Source organism: Nerophis lumbriciformis, linkage group LG04 (assembly GCF_033978685.3).
Source record: "Nerophis lumbriciformis linkage group LG04, RoL_Nlum_v2.1, whole genome shotgun sequence".
In the NCBI taxonomy this organism is placed as follows: Eukaryota; Metazoa; Chordata; class Actinopteri; order Syngnathiformes; family Syngnathidae; genus Nerophis; species Nerophis lumbriciformis.
The window spans coordinates 45584962-45610381 of NC_084551.2; the positions used below are offsets into that span (position 1 = coordinate 45584962).

At 38.8% G+C, this 25420-nt stretch overlaps 2 protein-coding genes across 5 annotated transcripts in view; one reads left to right on the plus strand and one right to left on the minus strand.

Annotated features, from left to right (window-relative positions):
- Positions 1–3132: 3132 nt before the first annotated feature.
- On the minus strand, positions 3133–10400 carry arl4aa (ADP-ribosylation factor-like 4aa). Of its 2 annotated transcripts, none has more exons than XM_061956294.1 (2): positions 9965–10400; positions 3133–4154 (listed from the first exon to the last, which is right to left on the minus strand). In XM_061956294.1, the coding sequence occupies exon 2, from the start codon at positions 4080–4082 to the stop codon at positions 3480–3482; it is 603 nt and encodes a 200-aa protein (XP_061812278.1). In that variant the 5' UTR covers positions 4083–4154; positions 9965–10400; the 3' UTR covers positions 3133–3479. The 2 variants fall into 2 exon arrangements, with proteins under 2 accessions (XP_061812278.1, XP_061812270.1); XM_061956286.1 differs by having other exon boundaries at positions 9969–10395.
- Positions 10130–25420, plus strand: part of vwde (von Willebrand factor D and EGF domains) — a 107285-nt gene continuing 91994 nt past the window's right edge. Inside the window, exon 1 of one of the 3 annotated variants that reach the window (XM_061956236.2) lies at positions 10130–10333. The gene's annotated coding sequence lies outside the window, so the exon portion shown is untranslated. The remainder of the gene's footprint in view (positions 10334–25420) is intronic. The other 2 variants (XM_061956228.2, XM_061956243.1) reach the window with 2 other exon arrangements.

Consider the following 25420-nt stretch of genomic DNA (forward strand, 5'->3'; position numbering starts at 1 on the left):
AATGTAATATCGGAAATTATCGGTATCTGTTTCACTTTTTAAAACGCCGCTGTGTACACGGACGTAGGGAGAAGTACAGAGCGCCAATAAACCTTAAAGGCACTGCCTTTACGTGCCGGCCCAGTCACATAATATCTACGGCTTTTCACACACACAAGTGAATGCAATGCATATTTGGTCAACAGCCATACAGGTCACACTGAGGGTGTCCGTATAAACAACTTTAACACTGTTACAAATATGCGCCACACTGTGAACCCACACCAAACAAGAATGACAAACACATTTCGGGAGAACATCCGCACCATAACACCACAGAACAAATACCCAGAACCCCTTGCAGCACTAACTCTTCCGGGACGCTACAATATACACCCCCCTATCCCTACCTCAACCTCCTCATGCTCTCTCAGGGAGAGCATGTCCCAAATTCCAAGCTGCTGTTTTGAGGCATGTTAAAAAAAATAATGCACTTTGTGACTTCAATAATAAATATGGCAGTGCCATGTTGGCATTTTTTTCCATAATTTGAGTTGATTTATTTTGGAAAACCTTGTTACATTGTTTAATGCACCCAGCGGGGCACCACAACAAAATTAGGCATAATTATGTTTTAATTCCACGACTGTATATATCGGTATCGGTTGATATTGGTAATTAAGAGTTGGACAATATCGGAATATCGGCAAAAAAGCCATCATCGGACATCTCTAATTTTTGGTTTTTCACTTCCCATGTTGGAGCCTTGAATATTGGCCGATATACTTTTATTTTGTAGAGTGGCATGTTAAAAGGTTTGAGCAAGTGAAATTAGTCAAACAGAGAGCAACACTAACCTATTTATTATTAACCGTCGAATTGCTCCATGCAGTTTATAAGTTGAAGTGTAGTGGTCTTTTTTGGCGACACCTCAGTAAGTTGAATGATGCGGACACTTTTGTTACTGTGTACACTTCTGCCTTGGAGACTTTGTTGGTGTATCTGCAACTACGTACAATTGCTACTTGTTTATATTGACAAATGTGCTGTTTTAGACTGCAATTGCGTTCAATTAAGGACACTAATGTGTGTGCTGGTATAGCTGCTAGTAGCTTATAGCCTACCAGGTTTACCTTCTGTAAATGACTTGATTTAAATACATGAAAATAAAAATGGTGTGCTTATTGGAGGGCATTTAAATGTTACCTGGGAAATGTGCTGGAGAACTGTTTGTAATGGTCATTTGGCATGCAAGCTGATATAATCTGATACTTGGTTTTTTTGCGGATATCGGCCGGATTTCACTACGAGATTGGGACATCCCATTTACTTAAAACTTTTTCCACTGAAGGCCGCACACTGAAAAATGAAAGAAAGCGGGGGCCATTGTGCTATTTTTCATCGACCAATTCCCTCAATTTTGGTGAATGTTAAAAGGTCCCCGTGACCCATAAGGGTTTCTGTCATTAAAGTGTTAAAAGTAAAAAAAAATTCTATTTTCAACACAAAAATACTATCTATTAATCAATTTCAGAACAGTTTATATAAAGCATTTTTTTATATATATATATATATATATATATATATATATATATTTTTTTTTTTTTTGTGCCTATTTTTCCCTTAAAGAAAATTAGTTTTTTAATGGCAAAAACAAACTATGCTGTATTTCCCCATATTATTTTTCAAAATGGAATTAATTGGATCCTTAAATAGGTAAATAACTCATAACAAAGCTTTTAAATTGTTTTTTAGAGCAATGACAGTTTTAAAAAATGGCCCGAAGATCCAAAAGGCCCCCACTCATAGAAGTGTTATAAATAAGTTATATGACAATATATATTATTTTTGCTATCAATGCTTACATCTCTGGATCAGTTTCAGATCAGTTGATTATAAAATGTTATGAGAAAAGACAGTTTTAAAGTAAAAAAAAAAAACTGCTTGTATGGCAATTTTATGTTATTAGTGTCAATAATGCAACATTTTCTTGTTATTACACCCGTTTGCTCTTTTATTCAACTTTTTTTTGTAATAGTATTTTTAAAATGTGCTGCGGGCCGCACTTTGGACACCTGACTTAAACCAATACTAATGTTCAACTCAATCATTGCTCACTTTAATACTCCATCCAGCAGAACTGAAGCTCCTAAAAACTGACTCTACTAGACGTTAGGATACAACAATATGAAAATATCATCACAGTTATCACGATATAGTAGAATGTGCTCAAAGTACTTATGCACACACTGAAATATTTTAACCAAGTTTTTTATATATATTTTTTATACACCATATACTTTCATGGCAAAAGTAACATTGAATATTGTTCTGAATATGTAACAGTTATGTGTTTGAATATGTTTCTTACATTTTAACTTTAAAAAGTTAACTTCTTGTTGTAGACACCGCCGTCTGTGTTAAAGTTGTTCAAAAAACATGCTTGTTGTATTTTATTTTTGAGTATAGACAGCACAGCCTCTAGGTTCAACATACACAATTGAATATCATAGTTACGTGTTACTAAGTTACTTGCAATGTGTTTATAAAAATGTATATTGGTGTATGTCGTTTAATGGGGAAAGACGTTCATTTGTCTTGTATTCATGTTAGCATTTAAGCTAACGCTATTCAGTCGTGAGTTTATTAAGGTGCAGTTGTCACAGTTTTTCAGTCATTTCAATTCAAAACGGTAATACTACCGTATTTTTCGGGCTATAAGTCGCAGTTTTTTTCATAGTTTGGCCGGGCTCCAGTGCGACTTATGTTTTTTTCCTTTTTTATTAAGCATTTTGGGCAGGTGCGACTTATACTCCGGTGCGACTTATACTCCGAAAAATACGGTAACCGTCGGGAGTTTTACCGTGGTTGTTATTATTAGCGTTTATATCGTTACAACCCTACTATTGGTAATAACAGGCATGGTCACCAGTGCACTGAATAGTTTTTAATCATCAAAAATGTTTACTTCTGACAAGTTGCGCGTGTCCAAACATGTCGATGCATACCAAAGTCAGCAGTGTCCATTCTAGCAAACTGTAAACTCCACGAGCAGTGATCATCTAAAGTGCTTTATAAAAGTAAAAAGAGAGCCACCAGTCATAGCGCACAGTAAAAATAATAATACTTTGCTTTCACAGTGAAAGTGTAGTGTAAAAAAAAAAAAAAAAAAAAAAATACAATAGAATACAAAAAAATTGACTGGATGGTTTTCTAACGCTAATCGATATTTCAAATCTTTTAGTAAAAGTAACATTAACGAATCATTCCATTATCAAACTTTGATCACCTTTCCACACCTCAAACCTTCAGAACCAGATAAAACCGTTACATCCACACCAGTCTACAACGTTCTCGTCTTCATACCGTATTCCTCTACGAAATCACTTCCTGACAGACCGCATCACCACCAGGCCGACAATCCTAAAGACAGCTGTGTGTTGGATGTGGAAGACAACATCCTCAGTCCTTCACCCCTGACTCACTTCAGTCTTGAGTCCTTATCGCTTCTTCCTCTGCTGCCGCAGCGCCTTTCTGTGTTTCAGGATGAGGTCGTAGAGTTTGTCCAGGCCCTCCCTGAGGCCGTCTCCGATGATGGCGCAGGCCGGCTGCAGGTGCCACGGCGTCCCCGGGCTCAGTTCCTTCAGCGCCAGCAGCTTCTCGATCTCCGCCAGTCCCAGAGAGTGTCTCAAGTCCTGTTTGTTGGCGACCACCAGCAGCGGCACGCCCTGGTTCTCCGAGGTCTTGGCGATCTTATGGAGCTCCGTCTTGGCCTCCTCCATGCGCTCCGCGTCCACTGAGTCCACCACGAAGATGATGCCGTCCGTGCATCGCGTGTACGACTTCCACAGAGGACGCAGCTTCTCCTGGCCGCCCACGTCCCAAAACTGGAAGGTCACGGTCCTGTGGCCGCCCAGAGACACGCGCACCCTCTCGGCGTTGAACCCTTTGGTGGGCACCGTGTTGACAAACTCGTTGAACTGGAGCCGGTACAGGACGGTGGTCTTTCCGGCCGAGTCCAGCCCGAGGATGGCGATGTGGTAGGACTGGAAGAACGGGATGCTGGAGAAGAAGCTAGGTTGTTCGGAGAGTCCATTCCCCATCTTTCCTCATGAGGAAGAACTGACTTTTAATCCTCAAGGTAATTTAGAATCCAAAATGACAGCAGCGAGAACCTGAAACAGAATACTCATCGTTATTTTAGACAAAACAAAGCAACAGAATAAACACCAACTGACCCAAATTACAAAACAGTGTAGAATAAGGGTGTAGCGATTTGTTTTAACGATTCGATTCAGAATTTGTGGTTGCCGATACGACTCGGGACAAGATTTTTTTAATCGAGTCGATCCAAAACGATTCAGTGAGTTGAAATCGATTGAGTAACTTTTTAGCCAAAAAACTCAAGCAGTGTGACTGTGAAATAAATAGTGGATGCTGGACACTGCACAGTTTTTTCTTGTAAAATCCATCCATCCATCCATTTTCTACCGCTTATTCCCTTCGGGGTCGCGGGGGGCGCTGGAGCCTATCTCAGCTACAATCGGGCGGAAGGCGGGGTAAACCCTGGACAAGTCGCCACCTCATATTATTATGTATAAATGAAATATGGATACAAACAAGCAAGTTAACAACAATTAATGGCCAATGTATTCACATCTTATTTGAATAAAGTACAACCATCACTAAGTTATTTAACAAGAGGAAACACTGCTCTAAATTTTCACTATTCAAGAATTGTTTAATAAAAACTACAGTAATCAACATTTTAAACAGTAGATTTTCCTGCTACTTCTGCTTTTCAAAATTAAATACAATATTAATATAAAAAATAAAGTTCAACCAAGTTGCAAACTTCAGGTTTGAATTAACAGTAGATTTACCTGCTACTTTTACGGTTGTTTTTTGACATAAAAATAATACAAAGATGAAATGTTCAAAAGTTCAAATTTGAATGACAATAAAAAGGAAGTCTAAGTCTAAATAATATGTAAAAATTAAGTGCAACCAAATCTCTTCAGGTTAAATGAGCAGTGGTTTATACTTTCACTTTAATAAACAGCTGATAGCAGAAAAAAGTCACAGCACAATAACAAAGCTATAACACAACTATAAGTCAAAACACGACAATACACACATGGAACGGACGAGACAGTGGACAAGTTTCCGGAGACGGAGAGTTGAAAACTGTAATAAACAAAGTTGGTAAAGTGAAGTGTGACCACTTTTTCAGTCAAATAACTTCTTTTTTTTTTTTAACTTTCTCAATATTACTAGTATACTATGTTCCTTGCTCCGCTGTCACTTCCGTTGTGTGCGTCGCGTCCTTTGTTGTGTTGCGGCTTTATATTACTGTGTTGTGGCTTTTGCAATCGTGCTGTAGCTGAAAGTTGGTGTGTTGTCCATCCATCCATCCATTTTCTACCGCTTATTCCCTTTGGGGTCACGGGGGGCGCTGGAGCCTATCTCAGCTACAATCGGGCGGAAGGCGGGGTAAACCCTGGACAAGTCGCCCCCTCATATTATTATGTATAAATGAAATATGGATACAAACAAGCAAGTTAACAATTAATGGCCAATGTATTCACATCTTATTTGAATAAAGTACAACCAACACTAAGTTATTTAACAAGAGGAAACACTGCTCTAAATTTTCACTATTCAAGAATCGTTTAATAAAAACTACAGTAATCAACATTTTAAACAGTAGATTTTACTGCTACTTCTGCTTTTCAAAATTAAATACAATATTAATATAAAAAATAAAGTTCAACCAAGTTGCAAACTTCAGGTTTGAATTAACAGTAGATTTACCTGCTACTTTTACGGTTGTTTTTTGACATAAAAATAATACAAAGATGAAATGTTCAAAAGTTCAAATTTGAATGACAATAAAAAGGAAGTCTAAGTCTAAATAATATGTAAAAATTAAGTGCAACCAAATCTCTTCAGGTTAAATGAGCAGTGGTTTATACTTTCACTTTAATAAACAGCTATGATAGCAGAAAAAAGTCACAGCACAATAACAAAGCTATAACACAACTATAAGTCAAAACACGACAATACACACATGGAACGGACGAGACAGTGGACAAGTTTCCGGAGACGGAGAGTTGAAAACTGTAATAAACAAAGTTGGTAAAGTGAAGTGTGACCACTTTTTCAGTCAAATAACTTCTTTTTTTTTTTTAACTTTCTCAATATTACTAGTATACTATGTTCCTTGCTCCACTGTCACTTCCGTTGTGTGCGTCGCGTCCTTTGTTGTGTTGCGGCTTTATATTACTGTGTTGTGGCTTTTGCAATCGTGCTGTAGCTGAAAGTTGGTGTGTTGTCCATCCATCCATCCATTTTCTACCGCTTATTCCCTTTGGGGTCACGGGGGGCGCTGGAGCCTATCTCAGCTACAATCGGGCGGAAGGCGGGGTAAACCCTGGACAAGTCGCCCCCTCATATTATTATGTATAAATGAAATATGGATACAAACAAGCAAGTTAACAATTAATGGCCAATGTATTCACATCTTATTTGAATAAAGTACAACCAACACTAAGTTATTTAACAAGAGGAAACACTGCTCTAAATTTTCACTATTCAAGAATCGTTTAATAAAAACTACAGTAATCAACATTTTAAACAGTAGATTTTACTGCTACTTCTGCTTTTCAAAATTAAATACAATATTAATATAAAAAATAAAGTTCAACCAAGTTGCAAACTTCAGGTTTGAATTAACAGTAGATTTACCTGCTACTTTTACGGTTGTTTTTTGACATAAAAATAATACAAAGATGAAATGTTCAAAAGTTCAAATTTGAATGACAATAAAAAGGAAGTCTAAGTCTAAATAATATGTAAAAATTAAGTGCAACCAAATCTCTTCAGGTTAAATGAGCAGTGGTTTATACTTTCACTTTAATAAACAGCTATGATAGCAGAAAAAAGTCACAGCACAATAACAAAGCTATAACACAACTATAAGTCAAAACACGACAATACACACATGGAACGGACGAGACAGTGGACAAGTTTCCGGAGACGGAGAGTTGAAAACTGTAATAAACAAAGTTGGTAAAGTGAAGTGTGACCACTTTTTCAGTCAAATAACTTCTTTTTTTTTTTTAACTTTCTCAATATTACTAGTATACTATGTTCCTTGCTCCACTGTCACTTCCGTTGTGTGCGTCGCGTCCTTTGTTGTGTTGCGGCTTTATATTACTGTGTTGTGGCTTTTGCAATCGTGCTGTAGCTGAAAGTTGGTGTGTTGTAATTCATGATATTTCCTTATCGCGTTTGTATTTGTTGGGACCTTTCTCAGCCACTGTAGGTATCTGTCATTCTTGTTTTGCCGACTACGAGCAGACAGACTTGAACAACATTTAACGTCTAACAGTAAAAGTGTTAAACTTTGTATAAAGTGTGACATTCTTAAATCCAATGTTCTCCTTTTTCTCGCATCGATAAATTGATTTCCTTTCAAGACAATGTTGGATCGATACCTATCTTATGGAAGGCAAACTTGTGAAGCACATATCGATATAGTTGAATCTAGGGTTGTATGGTATACTGGTATTGGTATAGTACCGCGATACTAATGAATCATATTCGGTACTATACCGCCTCTAAAACGTACCGGTATCCCACCCGTCGTCACGTCCTGTCATTGCTGGTCTTACGAGCACAGGAGCATGTTCTGCATCGCACAATCATGGAGTACTTACAAGCAGACAATGTGTGTGGACAGAAAATTGATAATGGACGCATTTTGGCTTAAAAACTAACGATAAAGGTGAAGCTATAACACTGAAAATGCCCTCAGGAAGAGGTGTAAATGAACAAGTAGATTAATAATGCATTCTCTACCACGTGTCCTTCATAATGTTGACAAAATTATAGAATGATAAATGACAATATGTTACTGCAAACATCCGCTAACTAAATTAGGAGCCTTTGTTTGTTTACTTACTACTAAAAGACAAGTTGTCTTGTATGTTCACTATTTTATTTATTTAAGGACAAACTTGCTATAAGAAACATATGTTTGATGTACCGTAAGATTTTTTTGTTAAAATAAAGCCAATAATGCCATTTGTTGTGGTCCCCTTTATTTAGAAAAGTACCGAAATACATTTTGGTACCGGTACCAAAATATTGGTGTCGGGACAACACCAGTTGAATCTAAGGAATATAAATAGATATATCGATTAATCGTTACCAGTGTTGGGACTAACGCCGTTAGTTTCGGCGGTAACTAGTAATCTAACGTGTTATCTTTTATATTCAGTAACTCAGTCACAGTTACTACATGATGCGTTACTGCGTTATTTTACGTTATTTTTTATGTAGTATCGGCTAGAAACAGAAGATCTGAGTGTTTTATTGCAGCGCTGCGGTGTCTTCCTTCTGTGTCACAAGGAAAAGAAGAGGCGTGCAGAGAAGAGGTGTGCTTTGTGTGGGTGGGGGCGTGGGCGGGGGGTCTCCCAGACCGTAGTTGAGGGGCGCAGGGGAGACGTTCCTCCAGGGACGATGTACTTCGGGGCTAACAACCTTCACTTTACCCGGAAGTGGGTCTTTACAGCTGCGGGTGAATGACAAGGCCGGCGGTTTGTTGCAACTTTGTGACTTTATTGGACGCAGCCATCCACCAAGCTAGAGCACCTGCACGCACTCACTGTTGCCGGTCCCTCACATCTCTCGCCCACTCACTCACTGAGTCACTCACCTCACATGCTGTCATATCTTAAAGGGCCACACACACACACACATACATACATACGCTACTCTCATAACAACTAACAAGACATCATGGTGAAGCCAGAAGTCAAGTTTCTTAACATGGAGACATTCTCAATACTTTTCTTTTGTCGAGCACAAAGAAAATAACATTTTAGTTAAATTTAAGTTGTGTCTTGGATCAAAGATCCTATCTACTTAAAGTTACAGTTAAAGTGCCATTATGTTGCAGCTATTTAAAATAGTTTTGTCAATTTGTTCTGGCCTGAAATAAATTGGCCCTTTGAAACATAGCTTTGTCTTTGTGTGTTGTATGTAGACCACATTGCTTTCTGAGTTGAGTGATGCAAATGCATGTTAAGTTGATCAACAGATTGTATTATTCTCCAGTGCAATAACAGTACTGAAATGAAGGCTAAAAGGGCATTACTGGGAGCCTAAAAAAAACCAAAAGGAAAATAAATAGTTACTTTTCACAGTAACACATTACTTTTTGGTATAAGTAACTGAGTTACTTTTGAAATAAAGTAACTAGTAACTGTAACTAGTTACTGGTTTTCAGTAACTAACCCAACACGGATCGTTACACCCATAATGTAGACATGTATCAAATTGTTCAACTTGACGGAACGTTTATTTGTAAAAATAAAGCCAAACAAAAAAAGTTGTTTGAGTTGATTCCCAGTTGAACCAGTTTGACTACATTTACACTTTACATGCCGAGGTTTCCTGGAAGAGCCACTCTGACTTCTATAGAACACAAAAATATTATCATGTGTCGAGCAATTAGATCTCTTCTAATAAATACCCTAGCAGCCAACAGAAATGCAGGATTATGCACAATCGGTGTTCATTGTTACTTTGTGTGAGTCACCACTAAAAAGAAAAAAAGACTATAATAACTAAACATGTCAGTCAAAGACAACACAGCGTCAGTATTATGTAAGCCTGCTGTGCTGGTGTCAAAACATGACCATTTGTTGCACTTTACACGTCCTCGCGCGATTCTACCCTACAAAATGCTAAAAAGCCAAAACAATTATAACCGATTTTGAATTCAAATTACATCCACAACATATACTGAACGTTAAAACGCTGACAATACGTTGAATGATCCATTTCAAGATCCGTTTGTATTTCTTCTAGATTATGTATAGTGTTTGGGTGTGTGTGTGTGTTGCAATGCATACCTGCAGCAGAGAGCCGACACACAAGCTTTTTTAATGACACGCCACACAAAAAAACAGCTTACCTACCAGTCTGAGCCCTCCGTAGTGGTATTATTCATCCGGCTCCGTACTCCTTCTCCTCTAAATGCTCGATAATGTCGCGTATTCCCACCTCCACGCTCCTCCCCGGTGAGAGTGAAGCGAGCACACCGCCTGTTGGAGCTCGATGGTCGGTGTGGAGCTGACTGACCGAGCCGCGGCTCAGCGGTCCTGGTTGACGCCCATCTTGACTCAGGCGGCGCACGCGATTGGTTCATTTATAGTTGTCTCTGTCCGCTGATTGGCTCAACGGGTTGTCAGTCACGAACATGCCCGGGAACGAGGATCACCTGTTGCTCTGGCTGAATATCAGGCGTTTCCCTGGTTGCTGCTCTATCAATGTTTAATCTCAAGTGAGTCACAAACCGCCTTTTTCTGTTGTATTTGATTATGAAGCTTTTTTGGGGGGGAAACGAGAGGTAACTACATCGTCCATAGCTGTCTTTCACGGCGTCACTACTCTGTCACGTTTAAAAAAATGATTGGCATTTTCCACAAAATGTCGTTCTTCATTTACTACCTGAAAATTTTATCAAGCACACTTCCAAAAGCGGAAGTACTTTTATATTTTTCTGTCAATTTTGTCTCAATTAAAGCTAAAAATAACATGATAATTAAGTTGATAGACAAATATACTTAAAATATAGCAGCAACAGTTAGCTTTAGCAACAGCCAGCTACGCGTTTATGCGCATGCGCGAGTTTATATTTAAAATGATTGGCCAAGAACCAGGAAGTGCACCGTGCAGTAGTTCGACAGCGCCCTCCTACCCAAGCAATGGCAGCTTTAAGTACTACTACTTTACATTATACATGCTTGATCTTTTATCTTACTGTCCTATTCATATTCTTGTATTATTCATGTTTTATATACATTCTATTTGTGACTTAGTTATCCTTGTTAATGTTTCATGTAGCATTGCACCGAACAAAAATTCCTAAAATGATTCTGATTCAAAGGAACAATATTTTTGTCAATTGTTTAATTGTATCAATTTTTTGTAATTATTTATTGTGTATTTGTCAGTTTTTAGCCTATGTTTTTTGTTATTCCTGAAAAAAAAATAATTAATTAATAATTTCTCATAGTCATTCACATCGACGTCCCACTGGGGGTGAGTTTTTCCTTGCCCTTATGTGGGCTCTGTACCGAGGATGTCGTTGTGGCTTGATGCATATAATCACAGCAGTATGATGATTCTATGTGTCTACATTAAAACATTCTTGTTCATACTGCATTAATATATGCTCATTTTAAACTTTCAGGCAGAGAGGGAAATCACAAGTAAGTCAATTTACCAAAACTGTATTTATTAAACAGTTATTAAGCAGTGGCACAAACTTTTATGTCATTTCAAACCAGAAAGTGCAAGATTGTCAGAGACACTTTAAAACAAGCTATTAGTGCACTTTTGTGCATGATATCACTAAGATGACATCAAAACAACACTAAATTAAAGTGCACTTTGTGTACAGAATGCCACTACAATAGTTTAAAACAAATAAAGTGCACTTTTGTGCATGATGTCACACAAGATATTTCAATAACTGTCAAATAAAAATGAGCTGCATAATAGGAAATCAAATAGTGTATGTCCTTCGCTATGTGGTAGGTTACTGCGGACGTTATCTCCTTCTGTTGTTGACTATTTTTTTCATACGGTGTTGATGTGGAAATGGTTGCCTCGGCATTGTGTTGGTGTGGCACCGAACGGAGATGTTGACATGCGGAGTTTCAAGCACTCTTCATTCTCTAGCGGGTGACTTTTCAAATGATGCTACATATTAGCAGTAATGCTACTTTTTGTAGCAACACTTTTGCCCTACACTTGACAAATTACTGTTGTCTGTTCGACATCTTCCCGCTTGAAGCCAAACCACCGCCGGACGATGGACCCTGTACTGTTTTTCTTGGGAATTAATTCTTGCTTCATTTGTTACCAGATTCGCACCTTCTCTCTCTCGTATTACCACTCGCACCACAGCTTACGTTACCCATGCCGCTACCTCTCTGCTCAGCGAGGGCGTATACGTATGTGACATATGTAAGAAGGTGCGCTTGTTTTATCTCTCTGTGAGAAGGAGAGACAAGAAAGAGTGATAAAAGCCCTAAAGGCAACTGCGTGAGAACGTACACTCGAATATCACGATATAGTAATTTTCTATATCGCACAGAGACAAACCCGCGATATATCAAGTATATTCGATATATCGCCCAGCCCTATTCCCACTCCATTAATCCTGATTTAAAACTGTACACTTAAAATGTATGAAAATAGTTTTAATAAACAGTATTTTCGAAGAATAAGCACAAAAGTCCCATTTAATTACTGGGAAAAAAATAGAAGATAATGAAAAGGATAAAATGGGATTCAAATAAGAAAACACATGTCAGCCGTGAGGTCATGGAGTTTAATACATTGTCTGCGTTTTATATTTAGCGTGTGCACGTGCTCACAGAGGGCGCATTGAATGCAGATATTCCAGACATGCTTGCTTGCAGCTATCACGTATTGCGTGGCCTTCTGCGTATTTGTCATTTTTTGGGGCGAGCGGAGAGGGTGGGACATCAAATGAGCAGCTGTCGACAGCAGCAGCGGACCTCATGAAGCTGAGTTTTGAACTTTGTGACAGCCGTCACTGCTGGCCTGCTGCCTTCATCCTACCACTAAACAAATACACAAATATATCGCTTGTTGTCAGTGACACCTGCATTACCAATAGTTTATGCTTTGATAAAAACAAATAAGCTTGACTGAGAGTTGTGGTGTTTAGCTTCACAATCCAGTTTTCCAACTTCTTGAGAGTTTTTCTTCCACGTGCTCCAAGAATGCTTTGCATGCTTCACTTCTTCTCGGTCGGTTCTGTGAAGCAGACATGGAGAATCAAAGACCTTGAACTCTCACAGCCGTCGTGTCGTGGATGAAGACATTTTTTTCATGACTGACTGTAGTGGTAGTTTGTTTTGGAGGCCAAGGCAGCAGAGGGAGGACGAGCCTCATGTCCCAATCGTTGTCTCTACGTCCACATCGCTGCGTCCTGATGTCCTGCATGCGTGTGTTGGATTCCGCTGTGGCGGCCCCCACTGTCAACATAAAGAGAGACACGTTTGCAAGCGACAGTCGAGAGAAACGGAGGTCATGTCGAGAAACGTACAAACGTCCAAGTGTTTTAACTTGAACTTGAGGTCAGCAGGGTCCCTCTCATAGGAAGTGTCCATGTTTGGAAGGTCTTCGTTGAGCTGGAGTCAAAGGTTAGTTGTTATTGTGCTGTATTGCCATCTTGTGGTCAAGTTGAAAATGACAAGATGAATCTAAGTTATAAAAAGTCCATCCGTCCGGGCACACGGGTGGGAGGCGGGGTACACCCTGGACAAGTCGCCAATTCATCACAGAACCCAGATAGACAGGCAACATTCACACTTACATTTACACACACACACTAGGGCCAATTTAGTGTTGCCAATCGAACTATCCCCAGGTGCATATCTTTGGAGGTGGGAGGACGCCGGAGTACCCGGAGGGAACCCACCCAGTCACAGGGAGAACATGCAAACTCCACACAGAAAGATCCCGAGCCCAGGACCTTCGTATTGGCCAATAAAAATAGATTGGGTGGTATAATCAAGGTGTGCCAAAAGACCATAGGCACTACCTAGAACCCCCTGAACCAGATCTATCAGGCCAGAGTCATCCAGAAGGCAAAGGCAATTCTGGTCAACCCTCAGCACCCTCTCTTCTCAGAGTTTAGACTCTTACCCTCAGGATGCAGGTACACCCCTACTAATAGAAAGGCCAAAAACAACAGATACATACGATCCTTTGTTCCCTCAGCTGTTGCCTTTATAAATGACCTTCTTAAACAAGCTTAGCTGCTATGCAGTCACTTTAGTGGGAAGCGACGTGTGATGATTAGTTTTTATTGTTTTACAAATGTTTTTAGCTCAATGCTTTCATGATGGTTTGTATGTTGTATGTATTTTATGTATTTGTACCTTGTTTTATTGTTGTACTTTGTTTTTATTGTTGCACCTTGTTTTTTACTGTTGTACCTCGTTTTACTGTTGAACCTTGTTTTTTAATGACTACTGCTGCAAACCAAATTGCCCCTGGGGGACAATAAAGATTTTCTAAGTCTAAGTCTATTGTGAGGCACATGCACTAACCCCTGTACCACCGTGTTGCCCGTTTTAAAAAGTCATGATTGTTAAATAGAAAAAGACTTGCTTGTCTGAAGTCGTGAGGGCTGTGGTTCTGGAACGGTCCAAGAGGTAACTTCCCCGTCTTCACCAACATTATTTGGCTTTCCAGAGCATCTGGAGGTCGGTAGGATGTGATGAACTTTGGAGTTTCTTTAATCTTCTGGCTCTCCATGAAAATACTTGGCAGGAATCTTCCATTTTCACAAGGTCTTGCAACGACACATTTTGGACGAGTCCTTCTGTCTTTGTTGTGTTGGATAGAGAAGTTAGGCAGATTGATGCTGGTCCACGTGTCACTCAAACCCTTGGAGTCTGGTTGCGGGAGATGCGGCCTCAGTCCTGCTGACACGTCCTGACTCCACATAAAGCGGAGCTGCTCCTCGAAGGAGGACAGCGAGTTCCACGGACCTTGAGGAGACATTTGGCGGTGTTAGTTCTCACTCTCACCCTGCTTGGTTTCAAAATGGCAGTTTGTTGTCATGTTGGGCAGTCGAGTAACCAGGAGAAGACTGGATGCACAAGTCTATAAAAGTGCTGCTTGGTGACCACAGCAACTTTTTATTTCAAACAAAAGAAAGAATGGACACTCTGCAAGACAGCAACACTATAAATAACTTTCTCTTAGCAACAATGTGCTTTTACTAGAAGTCCTTTACTGGTAATTGTCAGTTATCTTCTTTTCATGTTTTATGTAGGATGCAACACAGTATACGTTGCAGTATTACAGTATTCTTAATATGCTTCATTCAGCTCATAGGACCCATAAATTGTGCGTAATGCAAAAACACAATACTGTAATGTCTCAATGCCTCCATTAGGTGGCAGCATTTAACAACTGTTTTTTAAAGCAGTGTAAAAACAAACCAGTACTTTCCCCACTGCAGTGCAACCAGCTTATCTCGACTCCTCAAGGACTGGCTAATGGTTGTCGACATAATCGACACAGAAACCTTTACTTGCACCTTTACTTTAAGGTGACTTACACTGTGTGCTTGTTTTATTGCTGTGTTACCAGTAGGGATGACAATATGGCCTAAAATCGATATCGCAACATACAAAACCTAAAACCAGTGAAGTTGGCACGTTGTGTAATTCGTAAATAAAAACAGAATACAATGATTTGCAAATCTTTTTCAACTTATATTCAATTGAATAGACTGCAAAGACAAGATATTTAAGGTTTGAACTGAGAAACTTTTTTTTTTTGTGCAAATAATCATTAACTTATAATGTAATGGCAGCAACACATTGCAAAAAAGTTGGCACATGGGCATTTTTACCACTGTGTTACATGGCCTTTCCTTTTAACAACACTCAGTAAACGTTTGGGGACTGAGAAGACAATTTTTTTAAGCTTCTCAAGTGGAATTATTTCCCATTCTTGCTTGATGTACAGCTTAAGTTGTTCAACAGTCCGGGGTTCTCCATTGTGGTATTTTAGGCTTCATAATGCGCCACACATTTTCAATGGGAGACAGGTCTGGACTACAGGCAGGCCAGTCAAGTACCTGCACTCTTTTACTATGAAGCCACGTTGATGTAACACATGGCTTGGCATTGTCTTGCTGAAATAAGCAGGGGCGTCCATGGTAACGTTGCTTGGATGGCAACATATGTTGCTCCAAAACCTGTATGTACCTTTCAGCATTAATGGTGCCTCCACATATGTGTAAGTTACCCATGTCTTGGGCACTAATACACCCCCATACCATCACAGATGCTGGCTTTTGACCTTTGCGCCTATAACAATCCGGATGCTTCTCGTCCTCATTGTTGCGAAGGACATGACGTCCACAGTTTCCAAAAACAATTTGAAATGTGGACTCGTTAGACCACAGAACACTTTACCACTTTGCATCTGTCCATATTAGATGAGCTCGGGCCCTGCGAAGCCGGCTGTGTTTCTGGGTGTTGTTGATAAATGGCTTTGGCTTTGTGTAGTAGAGTTTTAACTTGCACTTACAGATATAGCGAATAACTGTAGTTACTGACAGTGGTTTTCTGAAGTGTCCCTGAGCCCATGTGGTGATAGCCTTTACACACTGATGTTGCTTTTTGATGCAGTACCGCCTGAGGGATCCAAGGTCACGGGCATTCAATGTTAAGTGCAGTGATTTCTCCAGATTCTCTGAACCTTTTGATGATATTACGGACTGTACATGGAGAAATCCCTAAATTCCTTGCAATAGCTGGTTGAGAAATGTTGTTCTTAAACAATTTGCTCAGGCATTTGTTGACAAAGTGGTGACCCTCGCCCCATTCTTGTTTGTAAATGACTGAGCATTTCATAGAAGCTGCTTTTATACCCAATTATGGTACCCAACTGTTCCCAATTAGCCTGTTCACCTGTGGGATGTTCCAAATAAGTGTTTGATGAGCATTCCTCAACCTTCTCAGTCTTTTTTGCCACATTTGCCAGCTTTTTTCAAACATGTTGCAGGCATCAAATTCCAAAAGAGCTAATATTTGCAAAAAATAAAGTTTTCTAGTTCAAACGTTAAGTATCTTGTCTTTGCACTCTATTCAATTTAATATAGGTTGAAAAGGATTTGCAAATCGTTGTATTCTGTTTTTATTTACAATTTACACAACGTGCCAACTTCACTGGTTTTGGAGTTTGTATATTTCGTCCTCCTGCAATATATATATATATATATATATATATATATATATATATATATATATATATATATATATATACATTGCGTAAAAAGATAATAGAACCCTTTTGAAAAGCTCCTAATTTGACTGCTGACACATACAGTGTACATCAATATTCTTGCTAAATTACTGTAAATAACTGGTTACCTTTTGTTGTAACATGGTTTTATGTACACCTCTGTTAAAATGTAATACACACTTATTCTTCTGTTGTTTGGATACTTTACATTAGTTTTGATGATACTACAAATTTGGGAATGAGAATGAGCTTTATTGGCCAGGTATGTTTAACACAACACTGTGCTCTTTGTTCAATGCAAACAATAAATATGAACAAAAAACAAACATTTAAATAAGTGCTTAAATAACTAATATGTGCAAGACTAATACAAAAATAATAGAACAAAAGAAGATGATGACGTGAACATGAGTTAGTACATTCACAGTGATGGATTAGTTCCAGTGTTTTATTACAGCGTTCATCAGAGTGATAGCCAGAAGGAACCAACTGTTCTTATGACGGTTGTTTTGGCGCACAGTGATTAGTAACGCCTGGGGAGCAGTTTGAACAGTTTGTGACCAGGGTGTGAGGGGTCTGCAGTGATGCTACCTGCGCGTTTCCTGACCCTGGGCCGGTATTAAGTCCTGGATGGTCATATTGGCCATTCTAATGCTCATCCTGATATGTCAAATCTTCAAGTTTTTTGATAAAATTGTTGATCACAATTATAATTAGAGCTGCAAGCAGCAACGAACAGGCCCTCACACCCCTCTGCAACTAGTGGTTTAAGCCAGCCAGTGGCCACACTCAGTGCAGTCAAGTCCTTCCCAATGCCGCGATCCACCATCAAAAATTACAGGAAGATCGGAGCATGTGGAAGGAAGTTATGACATTATGATTTTCCACTACAAGGGGGCGATCTTGGTGTTGATAAACTGAATAGAAATGCTACGGTTAGCATGTAAACTTTTAAAATGCGTCAATAACCAAGTGATATGACTCGTACAAATAAAAAAATGGCCAAAAAAGTTAGCATGTGTTAAGTACACATTTATGAGTCTGAGGCATACCACTTAAAAAAAGTTATTATGCTAACATTAACGAGCATGTGTCAGTGTTGTTATACTCTTCTACCCCTTGTGGTAGAAGAGTATAACGGTCATAACTTCCTTCCACATGCTCCGATCTTCCTGAAATTTTGATGGTGGGTGGGGGCATTGGGAAGGACGTGACTGCGCTGTGTCCTGCGTTAACATTTGCGAGTTGCACGAAGGTGCGAGTGCTCGTTCATCGCTGCCTGCAGCTTTGATTTATTATAAATATAGTTGACTTCACGCAATGAAACAAGCTCCTACGACGTCACACAAGTGTTCACGTCCGAAATAGTCTATTTTTGCCAATTGCGGTTTAAATTTTGGGTTGTGTCTGGCGAGGCATGAGGAAACAAGAAGAACGTGAGTTAGTGCTTCTACCTGATGGCTATTCCAGGCTCCCTCCCTGCTGATGGCGCAGGAGATTTACGAGGCAGAGGGGGGTTATGTTCCTCACGCGGCTACAAGACAGTCAGGCACCTTCATGTTGCTGCACTGGGACGCTGCAGCTGTCAGCTTCCCAGCTCCTCAAACCTTCACTTTGTTTTTCTTCCCCGCTCAGCTTTAACTGACTTTTATGGTCCGAGTGCATTTGGATAGTTCACTTCATTTGCAAGTGGTCTGACGACAGCTCTCTTGGCAGTTCACTTCAGTTCACTTATGATGGATTGATCAATTTGGTCGACAGGTTGCGTAGCCAAAAAATTGTACCCCAGTAAAAGGACCGTTACTTTAGAGCAGGGGTTGGCAACCTAAAATGTTGAAAGACTCATACTGGACCAAAAATTAAAAAAAAAAAAATCTGTATGGAGCCGCAAAAAATGTAAAGCCTTCTATAAGTGTTATAATGAAGGCAACACATGATGTAAGTGTCTATATTAGCTATATTAAACTACTATCAGAATGACTATGTGTCGCAGGGGGTTGCGGGGTTTGGTGGTAGGGGGGGGTGTATTTTGTAGCATCCCGGAAGAGTTAGTGCTGCAAAGGGTTCTGGGTATTTGTTTTGTTGTGTTTATGTTGTGTTACGGTGCGGATGTTCTCCCGAAATATGTTTGTCGTTCTTGTTTGGTGTGGATTCACAGTGTGGCGTATATTTCTAACAGTGTTAAAGTTGTCTATACGGCCACCCTCAGTGTAACCTGTATCGCTCTTGATCAAGTATGCTTTGCATTCACGTGTGTGTGCGTAAAGAAGCCGCACATATCTTGTGACTGGGCTGGCACGTTGATAGAATGGATGAAAAGCGGACGTGACGACAATTCGTAGAGGACGTTAAAGGCAGTGCCTTTAAGGCACGCCCCCAAGACTGTGGTCTGCGAGATATAATGACTGATGAACACCTTCGTTCGATAATGAAGGTTGCCTCAGCTCAAAGCCTGAGCCCCGACATTAATGCACTAGCATCCAAGAAAAGATGCCAGGTATCTGGCTTAGGCACACCCTATTAGATCAGTGTGTTGCAAACTTAGCAGTTTAAAGTCCTGAATGGTTGGTTTATTCATTGTTATTTTATTTTCAAATGTATTAGCCTGTGGAAAAAGTTCATGTTGATATTTACCTCAGAAGGCTGCAAATAGAAAAGAGGCATTACATTTTTATTTAAATTGTATTTCATATGCCATTGATATTTTTTAATTATTATTATTATTATTTAAAACTCGATTTTGCATGTCACTATAAAGTTATATAAGCCTTGCTTGTTCAATATTCAATGCAAAACTTGTTTGGGTCCCTATTAAAAGGTTCATTTGTTCAACCTTGGTTCACAGCTTTGTTCAGTTTTAAATTTTGGCCCACTCTGTATTTGAGTTTGACACCCCTGCATTATGTACATACAGCTCGCATAAATAGCATGTTAGCATCGATTAGCTTGCAGTCATGCAGTGACCAAATATGTCTGATTAGCACTCCACACAAGTCAATAACATCAACAAAGCTCACCTTAGTGGATTCACGCACAGCATAAAACGTTTGATAGACAAATAGAGACAAAGAAGGAGTGGCATAAAACACGTCTTTCTGTGGCAGCATCAAGGAAAGTTGTACATGTAAACAAACTACGGTGCATTCAAGGACTTCTGAAATTAGTAGGACAAAATGGCGCTCGCCAAATACTCTCATCAGTGAAGCATGTTTAATGTAAACAGTGGGATTTCTAACAATTAGCAAGGTTTGTGTCAGGTTTGTCCTCATACAGAAACCATATTAAAACAAAATATATATATTTTTCCTCATCTTTTTTCCATTTACATACATTTTTGAAAATGCTCCAGGGAGCCACTAGGGCGGCGCTAAAGAGCCGCTTGTGGCTCGAGAGCTGCGCGTTGCCGACCCTCGCTTTAGAGTAATATGACTCAAGTAAAAAGTAGTTATCCAAATGATTACTTCCAGTAAGTATTCAGGGAAGAAAATACTTAAGTACTGAGTCACTCGCACTAATTTCTCATTTATTCAGTAGCTATATTTTAGTGGCACTTACTAGTGTCCCGATGCCAATATTTTGGTACTGGTATTAAAATGTATTTTGATACTTTACAATACTTTTCCGAATGAAGGGGACGGCCAACCACAAATATTTTTATTATTAGCTTTATTTTACCATAACAACTAATGATCCATTACACATATGTTTCTTATTGCAGTTAAAGAATAATTTAGGCATTAAATAAGATAGTGAACATACTTGACGACTTCTCTTTTAGTAGTAAATAAGCAAATAAAGGCTAAGCAAACAAAGGCTATTTACTCGACTGGACTCTCACAATATTATGCTAGATCCACTCGACGTCCGGGGGGGGGGGGGGGTCCCCACATCTGCGGTCCCCTCCAAAGTTTCTCATTGTCATCCCATTGCGTTGAGTTTTTTCTTGCCCTGATGTGGGATCTGAACCGAGGATGTTGTGGCTTGTGCAGCCCTTTGAGACACTTGTGATTTAGGACTATATAAGTAAACTTTGATTGATTGATTGATAATTGGCTGCTGACATATGCAGTCACATATTGTGTCATTTCTCATTTTGTTATTTTATATATATATATATATCTGATAACTCAGTTACAGCTAATTTTATTACCTATTCTGTGTTATGTGTTTTATGTTGCACGATTGCACCAAGAAATATTCCTAGTTTGTGAACCCGTTCTCAAACAATGGAAATAAAAACTATTCTGATTCTGAAAATCTACTTGTTAATTTAATGTTTATCTGCTTTCTGTTTTAACATGTTATATCTACACTTCTGTTAAAATGTAATAAACACATATTATTCTGTTGTTTGATATATACACAAGTTTTGGTTGATACTACAACTTTGGGTATGGATCTAATACCAAGTACCGTATTTTCCGGACCATCTAGTCAGGTCTATTTTCATACAAAAGGCGCACCGGATTATAGATTAAAGGGTATTTTTTCTTTTTTTTTCTGAAAAAATGAAAATACTTCCTTGTGGTCTACATCAGTGTTTTTCAACCACTAGTGTGCCATGAGATACAGTCTGGTGTTTTATATATTTTATATATGTTTCACATATTTGGGTTAAAAACATTTTTTGCAAACCAGTAATTATAGTCTGCAAATTATGTGTTGTTGTTGTTGAGTGTCGGTGCTGTCTAGAGCTCGGCAGAGTAACCGTGTAATACTCTTCCATATCAGTAGGTGGCAGCCGGTAGCTAATTGCTTTGTAAATGCAGGTAAAAATATGTCTTATGCTTAAACCAAAAATAAACAAAAGGTGAGTGCCCTTAAGAAAAGGCATTGAAGCTTAAGAAAGGCTATGCAGAACGAAACTAAAACTGAACTGGCTACAAAGTAAACAAAAACAGAATGCTGGACGACAGCAAAGACTTACTGTGGAGCAAAGACGGCGTCCACAATGTACATCCGAACATGACATGACAATCATCAATGTCCCCACAAAGAAGGATAAAAACAACTAAAATATTCTTGATTGCTAAAACAAAGTAGATGCGGGAAATATCGCTCAAAGGAAGACATGAAACTGCTACAGGAAAATACCAAAACAAGAGAAAAAGCCACCAAAATAGGAGCGCAAGACAAGAACTAAAACACTACACACAGGAAAACAGCAAAAAACTCAAAATAAGTCATGGCGTGATGTGACAGGTCGTGACAGTACACCTACTTTGAGACGAGAGCTATAGTCATGCATGCTTGGTTATGGTTTAAAGTTATATCCAACAATTGCGACAATGAGTTTTAATTGTCAACTGAGTTTATGATTTCTGCTGGTGGTGTGCCTCCGGATTTTTGCAACGCAAAAAATGTGCCTCGGTTCAAAAAAGGTTGAAAAACACTGGTCTACATAACATGTAATGGTGGTTCTTTGGTCAAAATGTTGCATAGATTATGGTTTACAGATCATCTTGAAGTCGCTTTCTGACAGTCACTTCCGGATGCGCAGTTTTGTGGGCGGTCTTATTTATGTGGCTCACCTTCGACAGCGTCTTCTCCCTGTCATCTTTGTTGTAGCGGTGTAGCGTGCAAGGACGGGAGTGGAAGAAGTGTCTAAAAGGTAACTGTTTTAATGACATTCAGACTTTACTTAAATCAATAACGGAGCAGCATCTCCTCATCCGTGGCTCACTAGTGCAATAACTACGCCGGAAATGTGTCCCATGAAAAAACGTCCAACCGGAACTCTCTAATAACTAAAGTTCCTTGGGTGAATAATATAAACTCACTACACCGGTATGTTTTAGCGTTTTCATGGCATGTTTACTGACAGATATATGTAAGAACTTTACACTACTTTATATTAGAAATGGCAACAACGGAGGATGAATGTTCCATAACAAGAAGATAGAGAAAAAGAAGAAGCTTATCGACTACGGTGTCGGCACAGACTACAAAGGCGGTCGCGTGTAAATTTTCAGGACTTCTGCAGATCCCAAACACGGATCAGCAAGTACCAGAAGGTCAGAAAAGTAGCTTTTGCATAATATTGCGAAACAAAACGGCAGATAATATGCCTTACCTTACATACACACCATAATAAATCTCGTATTTTGAAGCACAGTGTTTTATGTGTTTTACACTTATCTGAACTTTTTTTTAAAAGCCTAACCAGGGACAAGGGTTGCAAATTAGCCTGTGGCTCGAAGTCTTATGTACTTTGACATCGGTTACCTATGGGTTGCATTGTTTAATTGTACGGTCCCTGTCAAATAAATACATCAATAAATAAAATAAACAGTACAATCCATCAAGCGGTGTGGCTTCATAGCTTACCAAAGTCATTTAGCATGTTCAGCTATTCCTTGTCCTGCAGGGATGATACTTGTAAGAAACTTAGTTTATTTGTCGACATAGAGGCAACTATTAGTGATTTAGAAGTAACTAAAACACCGTGGAGGGACGTTAGCAAAGACTCTGCAGTGCATTGAGGAAGTTCACTTGTCGCTGTGAAATTTGCTGGGTATCAACCTGCATTATCACAAACGATAGTATTTGAATCTATTGTCGGACAAATTTATATAATTTATATTCTCTGCATTGCCCAACCCAACTTGTTTTAAAGGCCCACTTGTGGTGCGGCGCTTCAGTGTTTAAAGCTCCACCTTTATCGTTAATTTTTCCCTCTTTATGTTTGTCTACACTGTTTCCGCTTGTAAGTGTTGACTCACATACGCCTCAGTTCATATTACCAGCAATGTCACCACTGCAACGCCATTATGTCAACGAAAAAAAAGTAACGGTAATTTTCAAAGGCAGTGTAGTACCTTTTTATTAATACATAAAAGTACAAACACCTACAACTTACTACAATGTGTAGTTGGAAAATAATTATTTTGTGAATTATATTTATATAGTGAAGTGAATTATATTTATATAGCGCTTTTTCTCTTATGACTCATAGTGAAACCCATTATCTAAGTTAGATTTAAACCAGTGTGGGTGGTACTCGGAGCAGGTGGGTAAAGTGTCTTGCCCAAGGCCACCACGGCAGTGACTAAGATGGCGGAAGCGGGGATCGAACCTGGAAGCCTCAAGTTGGTAGCATGGCAGCTCTACCAACCGAGCCAGGCTGAAGTGTGAACATTTTGTACTGACACAGATGACAGCGCATGGTATAAAAGTTATTTTTCATAGTTTTTAAGTAAACATTGAAGAGGTCTGCTACCTCTTGTGCCATGCCGTGGTTTTATAATAACGATGTGTCACTTTTTACAGTGTGTATTTGAGTGCGGTCATGTGACTGCCAGGCTCCGTTTGATTGGTGAAAAGGAGTCAAACGTCACTTGTGCTTATGTTGGATTGGTGAAACAAAGTCATGTGACAGTGCTAATGGAAATAAATCTCTCTGACGAGCCAAAATACTCAAGTGGAAGTAAAAAATTATGTTGCATTAAAACTATTCTGACAAATACAAAAGAGCCAAAAAGTTACTTAAGTAAATTTAAAAGAGTAACTATTGTGAATTACTACCCCCCTGTTAACCACAAATGCCCTGAGTTCGCCTAAACGATTTAAGCATTATGCACTCAGAAAATGAAGAAAAATGTAAAAAAAAGAACTAATAAAAGGCATGTTTACACATTTTATCCAGATTTTCACCAAAATCTACGACAGCTGAGCTTGTAATTAGAACACAACCTGTTTCAGGATTTGTTCCCTGATTTGTTGTGAACATAAAAAGACAGTAATGTAACTACAATAATGGCAATCATATTCACGTACAGTCGCCCCTCCTTTATCGCTATTAATTGGTTCAAGACCCAACCGCAAGTGGATTTCATCAAATTCGGAATATTTATTTACAAATGAATATTTTCATAGAGCATTAAAAACCTTTTTAGAACTTTCCAAATAATTTTTTTGACATTATTAGGACCCTTTCGACATTAAATAACCCTTACCTAGTCACCTTTACATTTGTTCTACCCAACATAATAACAGAAAATTAGACATATACTGGACTGTAATATAAAATAAATTGATTGACATCCAATTTTATTACAATTCTGAATCGATCCAGAATTTTAGGAATTCATTTTTAAAAATATGTTTTTAGGCCATTTCTCGGTTTACTGGATGTACACATTTATACGTCAGCAATCAATGGCAGAGCTTTTGTAGCATGTAACCTGTTTTGAGGAGGTTTTATCATAATTTATTAACCAAATAATATATTGTGAGAATCAAATTTTAAAACAAAATGGTGACGGACAATTGTTATGTACTTTTCTTCCAGAAAGTATTTTGATAATAATGTGGATTGGAATGTTTGGGTTAAAGGGGAACTATACTTTTTTTTGTTGAATTTTGACTATTATTCACAATCATTATGTAAGACAGGAACACATGTTTTTCCTTTTTAATGCATTGTAACTTGTAATATGCGGCAAGTACGAGGTGGCGAACAATGCAGCTCTAAAAAAACATCCAAAAAGTGCAAACAATACTCTATTTACATCTTGTGACCTAAAAAATATTAGCGATATTGTTATTAAAAGACAGGGGT